This window comes from Schistocerca serialis, chromosome 4 (assembly GCF_023864345.2).
Source record: "Schistocerca serialis cubense isolate TAMUIC-IGC-003099 chromosome 4, iqSchSeri2.2, whole genome shotgun sequence".
NCBI lineage: Eukaryota > Metazoa > Arthropoda > Insecta > Orthoptera > Acrididae > Schistocerca > Schistocerca serialis.
The window spans coordinates 784,469,246-784,483,444 of record NC_064641.1 but is presented as its reverse complement, the minus strand read 5'-3'; the positions used below and the strand labels follow the sequence as shown (position 1 = coordinate 784,483,444).

The following is a 14,199-nucleotide window of genomic DNA, read 5'->3' as shown; positions in this document are numbered from 1 at the left end:
CATTCTCCGTACGGAATTTACAGCTGTGTAAGTTGTGCCCGTTACCACCACGTTCATACGTAACTTTATTAGATGTATCATTAGATGGGGCTTCATCCACAATAATTTATGGAAGACAGGATACGTGATTATGTGATTAAAGTTTTTCACTTTCTCGGAAGTAGATTGAAAATTCTCAAGGGACGAAAGTTGTTAGTAGCGGAAAGGCATTAAATAAAGAGCTTATATCATAAATAGAAAGAGCCTACGTAGGTCAATGTCTTCTTTCAAGGAACTTGCAGTGGCTGTGGCCCCGTTCACAAAGAAAAGAAGTAACAGTTCAACAGGCAAGAGCTGCTAATAAATTTATATTTATTACAACTGGTTTTTACCCTACTGGCCATTATAATTGCTACACCAAGAAGAAATGCAGATGATAAAAGGGGATTTCTTGGACAAATATATTATACTAGAACTGACATGTAATTACATTTTTACGCAATTTGGGTGCATAGATCCTGAGAAATCAGTACCCAGAATAACCAGCTCTGGCCGTAATAACGGTCTTGATACGCCTGGGCATTGAGTCAAACAGAGCTTGGATGGCGTGTACAGGTCCAGCTGCCCAAGCAGCTTCGACACGATACCACAGTTCATCAAGACTAGTGACTGGCGTACTGTGATGAGCCAGTTGCTTGGCCACCATTGACGAGACGTTTTCAATTGGTGAGAGATATGGAGAATGTGCTGGCCAGGGCAGCAGTCGAACATTTTCTGTATCCAGAAAGGGCCGTACAGGACCTGCAACATGCAGTCGTGCATTATCCTACTGAAACGTAGGGTTTCGCAGGGACCGAATGAAGGGTAGAGCCAAACTGCAGGGAAAGATAAAGATGTGAATATATCCAGCAAGTAAATGAGGATGTAGGTTTCAAGTGCGACTCTGAGATGAAGAGGTTGGCGCAAGAGATGAACTCGTTGGGGCCGCATCAAATCAGTCTGAACATTGATGCCTCAGGAAAAAAGAAAAGAAAAGAAAAGAAACGTGCTGTAAAGCATCACCATTGCAGAATACGAGGGCAGTTCAATAAGTAATGCAACACATTTTTTTTCTGAAACAGGGGTTGTTTTATTCAGCATTGAAATACACCAGGTTATTCTCCAATCTTTCAGCTACACAACACTATTTTTCAACGTAATCTCCTTTCAATGCTACGGCCTTACGCCACCTTGAAATGAGGGCCTGTATGCCTGCACGGTACCATTCCACTGGTCGATGTCGGAGCCAACGTCGTACTGCATCAATAACTTCATCATCCGCGTAGTGCCTCCCACGGATTGCGTCCTTCATTGGGCCAAACATATGGAAATCCGACGGTGCGAGATCGGGGCTGTAGGGTGCATGAGGAAGAACAGTCCACTGAAGTTTTGTGAGCTCCTCTCGGGTGCAAAGACTTGTGTGAGGTCTTGCGTTGTCATGAAGAAGGAGAAGTTCGTTCAGATTTTTGTGCCTACGAACACGCTGAAGTCGTTTCTTCAATTTCTGAAGAGTAGCACAATACACTTCAGAGTTGATCGTTTGACCATGGGGAAGGACATCGAACAGAATAACCCCTTCAGCGTCCCAGAAGACTGTAACCATGACTTTACCGGCTGAGGGTATGGTTTTAAACTTTTTCTTGGTAGGGGAGTGGGTGTGGCGCCACTCCATTGATTGCCGTTTTGTTTCAGGTTCGAAGTGATGAACCCATGTTTCATCGCCTGTAACAATCTTTGACAAGAAATTGTCACCCTCAGCCACATGACGAGCAAGCAGTTCCGCACAGATGGTTCTCCTTTGCTCTTTATGGTGTTCGGTTAGACAACGAGGGACCCAGCGGGAACAAACCTTTGAATATCCCAACTGGTGAACAATTGTGACAGCACTACCAACAGAGATGTCAAGTTGAGCACTGAGTTGTTTGATGGTGATCCGTCGATCATCTCGAACGAGTGTGTTCGCACGCTCCGCCATTGCAGGAGTCACAGCTGTGCACAGCCGGCCCGCACGCGGGAGATCAGACAGTCTTGCTTGACCTTGCGGCGATGATGACACAGGCTTTGCCCAACGACTCACCGTCCTTTTGTCCACTGCCAGATCACCGTAGACATTCTGCAAGCGCCTATGAATATCTGAGATGCCCTGGTTTTCCGCCAAAAGAAACTCGATCACTGCCCGTTGTTTGCAACGCACATCCGTTACAGACGCCATTTTAACAGCTCCGTACAGCGCTGCCACCTGTCGGAAGTCAATGAAACTATACGAGACGAAGCGGGAATGTTTGAAAATATTCCACAAGAAATTTCCGGTGTTTTCAACCAAAATTGGCCGAGAAAAAAAATGTGTTGCATTACTTATTGAACTGCCCTCGTACATCGATGATTACTACTGTATTTGATCACCCCTCTCTCATTGTCAGTTTGCCAGTGCACAGTGGTAGGATGATGCCCACGGCAGATGAGAGTGGCGCTGAAACGCGAGGCTTGTCCTCCTACCTTGCAGCTTGGCCACGGCCCCCTGCGTGAGTCCTTGTGCGGCGCCGCCGACCGTCTTGGTGAGGTCCAGTCCGCCCGCCCCCGCGTCGGGGGCGGACCCGTCAGCTCCGTCACCACCAGCGCCAGCACCTGCGCCGTTCTGCGAGCGGGCCGCCAGAAACGGAGCGCTGCTCGCGCACCCCATGGCCTGCAACACCACCACCACCACAACCTAGCTTATGGGGTGCGAGTGTGCTCCGCTGGAGGACGGTGGGCCGGGGTGAGTCAGAAACCATCTGAAGGCAGTGCGATTCCTTTATTACTCCAATAGTTCCTACGACCAGTTCAAACCCACATCTGGCGGACTTGAAAGGTGAAATTCGACCCACGGACATGGCGGGAAAGCATTTTAGTGGGTCACCGGCAACTGCTACGCTCAGCACGGCCCGGGCACAGTCAATGCCGACTCAAAGGAAGGCCTCGGCGCTTGTTGGTGACGTCACGTCAGCAAGGCACGGCGAACGCCAGGTCTGTTGCAGGCAGAGACGCATGGGCGTGCTTATCACTGTAAATCTCATACCTTTGGACAAAATGTTTGGTATTGTTTTGGATTTTGCAGTTTTATTTAGATGAAATATTTTCTTACTATGTAAAGCTGCAAATGAAGATCATAATTCTGTATTACTGAATCCTGTCGAAACAAACGTAGATCAATATGAGAAGATGCTTTGCCCCATTGCAAGCTTCGGAAATTTTACATTCAAGTAACTATATTTACTTGATCCATTTTGTTATCGAAACTTACCCCAACCCCCTTACAATGAACTCGTTTCTTTTATTTATTTATTTATTTTCATTTGACATCGTCACTGGAAATGTGAACTAATTTACATGTGTAAATGTCCAACTGTTGCCAGTCATTATATTACAGTCTTTTTCAACGAAAGGAATTCTAAACAGGAAACAAAATAGCTTCATACATCGAAAATACTGCTGAGCTTAAACTTTTTTAAACATGCACATTAGAAAAGATAAATATTCCCCTCTTGCAACTGAAAGCAGCAACTTTATAAGATAAAAAATTTTATTTGATAAAACAAGTATCTCTCTTTTCCCTCTTCTTCTGTCCCCCAGCCCCTCCCCCACCGTGTACAATCGCAAGATATTTCATTAACATTCAGTGCCCCTCACCCCATAGTCAACCAAGATACCTAAAGAACAGCACCAATATGTTCACAGTTACCTGTAAAAGCAACCCAGTACAAACGTAATTTCCTCAGATTTACAAATAAGGTAAAGAAGCACGAATTCTGTTGCTGCTGGAGGATAAAGTTGTTTTTGTGTGTCAATCCTTAAAACAGGTTGAAATTTAAGTTCAGGAGTACACTATTTGTTAAGAAGTGTAATGAATTGCACAATTAATTGATTGCAGAAATCTCTCAGAACAATGTGTGTTGCTCAACTACCGCCAAGAGTTTCACATTTTCCTGTGAGAGAGGGAGACACCACCATTATGAGTATGCCTGCAACAGACCTGGCGTTCGCCGTGCCTAGCTGACGTGACGTCACGAACAAGCGCCGAGGCCTTGCTTTGAGCCGGTGTTGGCACAGCCCGACCTTGTGTAGTCAGCATCCCCATCCGGCGGGAGAGCTACATAATGCTGTTGTGGCAGACTGACACGGCCTGCCGTAGTAGATGGCTGGCTTGAAGGCTAGGAGGGAATCCGTCCGAGCCTGGGTTCAGCAGAAGGTGGGTACATCCCCTGGTACGACACTTAGACCTATATATATATATATATATATATATATATATATATATATATATATATATAGGGTGTTACAAAAAGTTACGGCCAAACTTGTTGAGAAGCGTACGAACACTTCGACTGAAATGTGCAGGAGCTCCATCGTGCATGAACCACATGTTGTAGCAGCACAGGTAGAGTATCCCGTATGAAATCATGGCGGTGAATCGACGAAGTACAGTACATACTGACGAAACTATATATATATATATATATATATATATATATATATATATATATATATATATATATGTGTGTGTGTGTGTGTGTGTGTGTGTGTGTGTGTGTGTGTGTGTGTGTGTGTGTGTGTGTGTGTGGAGAGCGGAGGAAGCAAGCTCCGTCTACTGACTTCCAGAACAAACGCAGAGCATGGGATAAGTTGGGCTGCAGGGGGAACACGCTGCGCTTTTCTGACACAGTGCTAGCACTATACATATGCTTTCTTATCCGGCATGACACACCACGAGAATCACTTTGTAATGGCTACTGCAAACACAGCTACTGTATTATTCTGTCAGCAATAGCCAGACACAAAACATTTGTGTCTCTAATTCGACCTACTTCTGCCGCTTCAGACTCAGGGAACTTTCGTTCAGGACGTTGTGAACAAATGGAAGAGTGGTCTCAGATTAACATGCTTGGGCAGTGTTGTCCAGTACCTCCCATGACAGTGCCGGAGATGACGGTTACCCTTCTTTAGGACTGGCAGAATGCCTCAGCAACTCAGCACCAATCTCACTCAATCCATAACGCATAGGTGTCGAGATGGCACAGTGGTTAGCACACTGGACTCTCATTCGGGAGGATGACGGTTCAGATCTGTGTCTTGCCATCCTGATATAGATTTTCCGTGATTTCCCAAAATCCTTCCAGGGAAATGCTGGAATGGTTCCTTAGAAAAGAGCAGGGCCGATTTCCTTTACCGCCCTTAAAACATTACGAGCTTGTGCACCGTCTCTAATGACCTCACTGTCGACGGGATGCTAAACCATAATCTTCCTTCATTTTCCCTTATTTTTTTGGCGTTTCGAGGAGGTCATTTAAGTCGGATCAGGGAAGAATAAAGAAGAAAATCACCAGTGCTCTTTCAAAAGAGAGACCACGATAATGTGTTTGGTCGTATGGAGATCCGATTCTTCCTTCTGCCAAAGGTGTATCCAATGTCTACCACTGGTGGTCGGTGGGCACTCCAGCGTTTATGGTGGCCAGTAAGCGGTAATGATTTTAAAAACATTTCAATTATGTTTTCATAAAATTATGAAATAAATTATTTCATTATTACCTTATGATTTAACTTGCTCTGTCTCTGATTTATAATTTTATTTAGTAAAGGTCTTCCCTACTTCATAAAACACCGTTATTGTGGGACTGGTTGGAAATTAGAAAATTTTGCTGCTAACAGAGATACTAAAGTGGGCGGTGAGTAAAACAGTGGCATAGAGCAACCTTACTCAGTGCAACTATTTTAGTGTATTCCGGTATATTAAACTGCGTCTGGGACAATATCTTTCTCTGAACGATGTCAGACACAATTAAAGACATAATATGTGATGTCTCGTCTAGACCCCATTTTTACTATGGGTGTGAACTTTATTTTCTTTGCAAAATCTAGGAGGCCTGATATCTATTTTTTATCGTTTGCGCGACTGGGTTGTTGAAACCTGTAAAATTATTAACACACATTAGTGCAATGCTAGATGTTCATCCTACTACAGGTGGAGCCCTATTGTGACTATCTTCGTTTGTTCTTCTGTATACCAGGAGATCGTTAACTCCTTGCGTATATAACTTGTAATCATTGTTTTAACTTTTGCTTTCAAGTTATAACTGATTATATACTATGAAAATATTATACAATTTCTGTTTGAGTGTGCTGGAATATCTTGTTAGCCACGTGCGAATATTTGTACAACGTTCCTTATAATTAACTTCTGTAGTTTTAACCCCTTAAGACCTGAATAAATTTCATCATAGAAGAAAAAAATTAAAATTTTGTCGGTCTGGAAGTTCCCGAAACGCTCCGGAGATGAGAGCACACGTCAGAAGCGTTGACAGCTTCGTGTAGAATCGGCATCGCTAGAAAACAGGTACCCTCCCACTCATTTTAGTCGCAATGGTATGATGCGAATTTGCGAAGCCCACCGTTAACTCCTTAACTAACTCTTCACCCAGCTGACTATCTGTTCTTTGTGATAGTTAGAGATTGGATTACAAGATGACGAGTGACAAAGGTCGAGTCCGCTAATCCAAATAAACACATAAAATGACACAGACAGTGTCTGTACTGTTAAACCGCCTGTGATAGAAGGTACCCATCTATTCTCTCAATAAATAGTTACAAACCATCCAATTACTAATCCTCTGCACCGTAAAGCACTTCGTCTGCTGAAATATGCGAGATGCCCTGGTGATTTAGTTTAGTTTAGTTATTTCAAGGGTCCGTGGTTCGTATTCGGGCCTGTATCCTGTGAAACGAGTCTTTACCGCAATTTTGCTATTATTATACAATTTAGTATCGAAAATATACTACATGCTGGCTATTTAACTAACAGTATTTTTATTTTAATCTTATTCTACAACAAATTTTAATAACTGCAGCTCAGCCAAAAACGGATATTATCTATTCAGAAAGTCGTACACTGAGCGAAAGCTGCTGACGAGTGAAATTGATTTCAATTTTTTTAAACTGTTTTCATTATCTGTCAGCATTTTTAATTCACAATGGCGGATGTCAAATATTTCCACTTCGCTACTATCTGCGCAACAGCTCGTGTGTGTGTGTGTGTGTGTGTGTGTGTGTGTGTGTGTGTGTGTGTGTGTGTGTGTGCGCGCGCGCGTGTGTGTGCGTGTGCGCGCGCGTACGCTCGTGCTTGCTGCTATGATTTTCAGTTTTGGACTGATTCTTCAGAACAAACTCCACAAGAGTGTAATTATATTGTAAGATATTTGTTAGCATGCCTAGCTTTTTAAACAGTTGCCTACATGAAATTCGAGGATAGACACCAGATAATCTCGTTACAGAACGTTTCTGTGCAAGCAGTAATCCCAACCCCACGTTTTTAAGGAATCGGATTGCCATTTATAAGACAACTTCAAACGTCTGATTACTTTACAATTACGTTCATGTGTTAAATATTTCATTTTAAGCAGGTAAGCTCGAAAAAGTTTAGAAAAGGTTTGAAATTGCATTTCAAATTTGTTTGAATTCGGTAGGTATTCTTACTATCAAACAGTGGATGAGTACATTCTGGGTAATTTGTGCTCCATTTCAGGCAAAAGTTATCATGAGTCTCAGTGTTTATGACGTCATATCTCCTGAACTATGTGGCGTGCAATAACGTAATTTTGCAGGTACATTCAGTGGTAATATGTGGGCACTGAATGCAGAATTTCTTGCGAATGGAGTTAATTGTAAAAAAGTACTATACTGAAACATTATGGCTGATGCTTAAGTTTTACTCCATGAAAATCTAAAATGTAGTAAGCAATTAACATTTTTTTCTTTAATCATTTTGTGGAGGTGTGAGAGAGAAATTATTTGTAAAGTGTTCAAATTATGTATGCAGTTTGTTGGAAGTGACTAAGCGCTCTCATTCTCAAATACGGGATGAATATAGTCTGTTACATTACGATCAGTTTGGCTTTAGGAAAGGTAAAGGAACGAGAGAAGCAGTTCTGACATTTCGCTGATAACGAACACAAGACTGAAGAAAAATGAAGACCCATTCACTGGATTTGTTGACCTGGAAAAAGCGTTCGACAGTGTAAAATGGCGCAAGATGTCTGAAATTCTGAGAATAATAGGGAGAAGCTACAGGGAGAAATGGATAAGATACAATATTTACAAGAACCAAGAGAGAACCATAAGACTGGACGATCAAAGACGAAGTGCTCGGATTAAAAAGGGTATAAGGCAGGGATGTAGTGTTTCACCCCTTTTGTTCAATCTATACATCGAAGAAACATTGACAGACGTAAAAGACAGATACAAAAGTGGGCTTAAAATTCAGGATGAAAGGATATTAGTGATAAGACTCGCTGGTGGCATTGCTATCCTCAGTGAAAATGACGAATTACAGGATCTGTTGAATGGAATGGTCTAATGAGTAATTCAAGTAAAAAGAAGAAATACAACAGTAGCGCGAAGCAGCAGAAATGAGAACAGCGAGAAACTTAACATCAGAATTGGGGATCACGAAGAAGTCAAGTCAAGGATTTCTGTTACCTAGGCAGCAAAATAATGCATGATGGACGGCGCAAGGAGGACATAAAAAACAGCCTAGCACTGGCAAAAGTGGCATTCCTAGCAAAGAAAGGTCTACTAGTATGAAACATAGGCCTTACTTTGAAGACGAAATTTCTGAGAATGTACGTTTGGAGCACAGTGTTATCTGGTAGTGAAATACGGACAGTAGGACAGGAACGAAAGAGAATCGAAGCGTTTGAGATGTAGTGCTACAGAAGAATGTTGAAAGTTAGATGGATAGTGAAGCTAGGGAATGAGGAGATTCTCCGTAGAATCGGCGAGGAAAGAAGTATATGAAAAGCACTGACAAGGAAAAGGGACAGGATGATAGGACATCTGTTAAGACATCGGGGAATAACTTCCACGGTACTAGAGCACCGATCGTCAAAGTTTTTTACTCGGGAGCCAATACTGACATTGTGGCACGCACCTCTGGCCGCATATGTACCGATGTTATTACTAATGGTAAACTACATATAATAATATGTTGTGAGCCCCCAATAGACTAAGCATTGTAAGGGCGTTATAAGTTGGCCGCCGGACCACAGGCCCAAGTACAGTACTAATCGTTAAAAGCCGGCACCATTCGGAACACTTCGCGTCGACTTTTCTCTATTTCAGATTGCTGCCACGCTCAGGGACCCAAAAATTGTGAGACTGTTGTTTCCTGACGAATTATTGTTGTTTTGTTTCGGTGACTAACTGATCAATAATAGTAATTATACTTCATTGCACAATGCGTTTAAATACGAGACACGACCACTGATGTTTACTAAATGCTTTCAATACCCATTGTTCTTCCACTTATTGCACTGTATTAAAAAAATCTTAATTTAATTTCGGATTTATTGCTGTATATACGTACCGCATTTGAAGATGACTGTCTCTAATGCGCATTCATCAATCTATGGTCATTCCTTTTGAAATTTGTGCCATAACAGCTGTCGGTACGGGGCACACACATGCCAGTAAGTTGTCAGTCTGGAAGACCGACAGTAAAACATTCCTCCTGCCACGTCCTTCAATCCCGTAGTGGCCGCGCTGCTTGCTCTTCTGCCACTGTGGTAAGTGGCCAATTTTACTTATCTCATGGCCGAATTCATCGACGTCAGTTAAAATTAAGCACATCTTAAAATACTACTGTCTCTGTAAGTTTTTTTGTTAGTTTCTGAGTACTCTTAAGAAGCTCTTAACAGTAGTTGACGCTTTTCAATTCGGATGTTAGATGTTTGTTTCGTATCACTATAAATTACGCCCGAGAACCGCGGGACGCACGAACAATTGATTCGGGCTGCATGCGGCCCACGGGACGCTGTTAGACGACCATTGAACTAGATGGAGCTGTAAAGGGTAAAAATTGTATAGGTATACATACAGCGAATAACTAAGTACGATGATAGCAAGAGCTGCCCAAAGATGGAAAGTTTCGGACGGCAGAAACATTCGAGGAATTCGTGGTCGGCCGCAACAAACCAATTAGAAAACTAATGACTCAAAAACGAAATGTGCGCTGCGAGTAACGCTGCCTTTAGGCCAATACAGTTTCTAATTGTAATACACTACTGGCCATTAAAATTGCTACAGCACGATGATGACGTGCTACAGACGCTAAATTTAACCGACAGGAAGAAGATGCTGTGATATGCAAATGATTAGTGTTTCAGAGCATTCACACAAGGTTGGCGCCGGTGGCGACACCTACAACGTGCTGACATGAGGAAAGTTTCTAACCGATTTCTCATACACAAACAGCAGTTGAGCGGCGTTGCCTGGTGAAACGTTCTTGTGATGTCTCGTGTAAGGAGGAGAAATGCGTACCATCACGTTTCCGATTTTGATAAAGGTCGGATTGTAGCCTATCGCGATTGCGGTTAATCGTATCGTGACATTACTGCTCGCGTTGGTCGAGATCCAATGACTGTTAGCAGAATATGGAATCGGTGGGTTCAGGAGGGTAATAGGGCACGCCATGCTGGATCCCAACGGTCTCGTATCACTAGCAGTCGAGATGACAGGCATCTTATAAGCATGGCTATAACGGATCATGCAGCCACGTCTCGATCCCTGAGTCAACAGATGGGGACGTTTCCAAGACAACAAACATCTGCACGAACAGTTCGACAACGTTTGCAGCAGCACGGACTATCAGCTCGGAGACCGTGGCTGCGGTTACCCTTGACGCTGCATCACAGACAGGAGCGCCTGCGATGGTATACTCAACGACGAACCTGGGTGCACGAGTGGCAAAACGTAATTTTTTCAGATGAATCCAGGTTCTGTATACAGCATCATGACGGTCGCATCCGTGTTTGGCGACATCGCGGTGAACGCACATTGCACATTGGAAACGTGTTTTCGTCATCGCCATACTGACGTATCACGCGGCGTTATGGTATGGGGTGCCATTGGTTGCACGTCTCGATCATCTCTTGTCCGCATTGACGGCACTTTGAACAGTGGACGTTACATTTCAGATGTGTTACGACCCGTGGCTCTACCCTTCTTTCGATCCCTGCGAAACCCTACATTTCAGCAGGATAATGCACGACCGCATGTTGCAGGTCCTGTAAGGGCCTTTCTGGATACAGAAAATATTCGACTGCTACCCTGGTCAGCACATTCTCCATATCTCTCACCAACTGAAAACGTCTGGTCAATGGTGGCCGAGCAACTGGCTCGTCACAATACGCCAGTCACTACTCTTGATGAAGTGTGGTATCGTGTTAAAGCTGCATGGGCAGCTATACCTTTTCACGCCATCCAAGCTCTGTTTGACTCAATGCTCAGGCGTATCAAGGCCGTTATTACAGGCAGAGGTGGTTGTTCTGGGTACTGATTTCTCAGGATCTATGCACCCAAATTGCGTGAAAATGTAATAACATGTCAGTTCTAGTATAATATATTTGTCCAATGAATACCCGTTTATCATATGCATTTCTTCTTGGTGTGGCAATTTTAATGGCCAGTAGTGTACTTGTCTTACTGTGTCAAAAATTTAACGTAAGATTATACCTCCTAATGCCCACATTATAACAGAAATTTAAAATTTTAATTCAGCCAATAATAATATTAAATGTAAAAAAATCAAATTTTTATTGCGCCTGGAAGCCGTTAAATAGGCAACCTGCAACTGGAGTTGAAAACAATGATCGGGTTAGCTGTTTAGTGTCTAGTTGTGGTACTGTTCCAGAAAGTTATTCCACATGACTTGGTTTTGAGGGAAGGCTTTCTCTGACGTCAACAGCAAAGGTCACTATACGTGAATAGTGCTGTTCACCAACGTTCCTTTGTCGTAACTCTCTTAAATTCTGGACAATCAGTACACAGCACTCTTGAATAGAAGTGACAAGCAGACACTTCTTTCCGATTTGTCTGTAGTTGACTATCCCAGATTTTCCGTTCAATTAGCCTCATGTATTCTGGACCTGTATGAGATAAGTAAGCTTTGGAGCTTTACTCTATACTTAAAAAAAGTTAGAAGGACAATTCTGAGCTCCATGTCTACTGCAACGGTTAACTAAAAGTCTAGAGTAATTGCCGTGAACCATTCTAAATACACTGGTGTCCAAAATTAAAGCTGTTTTCCCGTCTCGTGTTTAATTCAGGATGTAATCATACAAACAGTACACGAGATGTCGGTTCGATCGTGTTCTGCACGGAAGATGGCATTCTGGTTGACGGACAACCATGCCAACGAAGACGTCAAGTCACCTACGAAACGAGGTAGTGTTTGCCGGAGAGCCCCACATCCACAGTTGCTGTGTACAAATGGCTCTGAGCACTATGGGACTTAACATCTATGGTCATCAGTCCCCTTGCTGTGTACAGTCACGGACGGTATGGCACAGTGAAGACGCCTAGCAGACACTCTGCGGTGTGGACCATAGAAAGAAAGGAGGCAGGACAGTCGTAAACTGCCCCGATGGCTTAATGTGAGCCGTTCTGTTGTTTCTCGGATGTAGCGACAGTTTACAGAAATTGTATCCAGAAGACCAGGACAGGGCCGATCACGTGTAACAAGAGAAAGAAAGGAGCGTTATTTGGCTTTAAGAGCAAGACAGTGCCGTCTTAGTATTTGCACGGCAACTGACATCTGAGCTCGCAGCACCACTGGACGTGTTGTATCGAGGCAAACGGTGTGCAGAAGGCCGCGCGGGGTAGCCGCGCAGTCAAGCGCCTTGCCACGCTTCGCGCGGCTCCCACGTCGGAGGTCCTGTCCTCCCTCGGGCATGGGTGTGTGTGCTGCCCTTAGCGTAAGTAGTGTGTAAGCCTATGTACCGATGACCTCAGCAGTTTGGTCCCGTAGGAACTTACCACCACCGAGTAGCCTTTATTGTCGGATACCTGCCGTATGTCTGCCTCTGCGGCGTTTTCAAGAAGGGAACGTCTAAAGTAGAGTCATCAACATGCCACCTGGGCGATCGAACAGTGGGCCAATGTTGCTTTTACAGATAAGTCCCGATTTCATCTGGTGAGTGATTCTCCAAGCATTGGCATGTGGAGGGAACGTGGAGCACGATTTCGGGACCCAAACTTGTGGAAAGAGACCGATATCGAGGAGAATCCCCAATGGTGTCGTCAGGGATTAGTTTGACCACTCGAACCCCTCGTCATGAAATGACATGGGTGAATTGGCAAGCTTTAACTGCTATCAGGTATCGTGACGAGATCTTGGGACCTCATTTGTGGTTGTTGCCACGTGCTTTGACCACAGACTTCGTATTGATGGACGATAATGGCCAACCTCATAGAGCATAGGTGGTTGTTGTTTCCTTGGAAATGGAAGGTACTGCGGGCATGGCGTGGCCTGCTCCCTCTCCCGATTTGAATCCCACAGAGCATGTCTGGGATGCGGAGATGGCTTGTATCATGTCAGCATCGGCCAACCACTCTCCAAAACTCCGAGCAGCTCTACAGGAAGAATGAGCGTTATTGCCTCAACATGAGACTGATGACATCATTCACAGCATGCCCCATCGTTGTCAGGCCTGTATTGGTGCCAGAGGTGCTCACACCACATACTGAACACATTAACCAATTGTTGGAATGTGTGAGCAAATCCGTTAAGATGGAAAAACATTCACCAATTGTCGGAATGTGTATTCAAATCCGTTACGTTGGAAAAAAAGAACATTTCTGTCTAACGTTCTGCATGTGACAGTTGGTTACGTTCTGTATTATTTATATTGTTTCTACTTTACTATCACCTGTTTTTACCGTTTTGCTGAAATATAAAAGCAGCCTTGCAAAATTTCCGTTTGTTTCTTTATTCTTGGACACCAGCGTAAATAATCGATAACAATAACTTTTTCATAAATGAATAAAGATTTTATGCACGAGCCTGGATGAATCAAGTGCCACCTCGTAAAAATTTCATTCTTGTTTGGGCTATGTAATAACGTTTTCGTCTAAAGAATACGCTGTCGATAAAAGAACAGTGGAAAGAAAATTCACATCGCTCATATCTTTGGCGCTAGAAAAAAATATTTACAGTCTCATAACTCTTAACAAAATATTTCAATACTTCGATCCCTTCAGCAGCAGATTAAGCTGCTAACTTCTTGCTGTAAACGTATAAGTACGGATCTCCGAAAATTTCGAGAGAGGTTTGTGAATATTAGGATGGACTTGAAATAATAGCGGCGCTGACGACCT

The 14,199-nt window shown here is 43.4% G+C and overlaps 1 protein-coding gene across 1 annotated transcript in view; it reads right to left on the bottom strand.

Annotated features, from left to right (window-relative positions):
• The window catches only part of LOC126473362 (uncharacterized protein PF3D7_1120000-like), a 282,557-nt gene that overhangs the window by 205,611 nt on the left and 62,747 nt on the right, over window positions 1–14,199 (bottom strand). Inside the window, exon 2 of the mRNA XM_050100369.1 lies at window positions 2,515–2,701. Coding sequence (XP_049956326.1) covers window positions 2,515–2,698 — 184 coding nt within the window. The 5' untranslated portion in view covers window positions 2,699–2,701. The remainder of the gene's footprint in view (window positions 1–2,514; window positions 2,702–14,199) is intronic.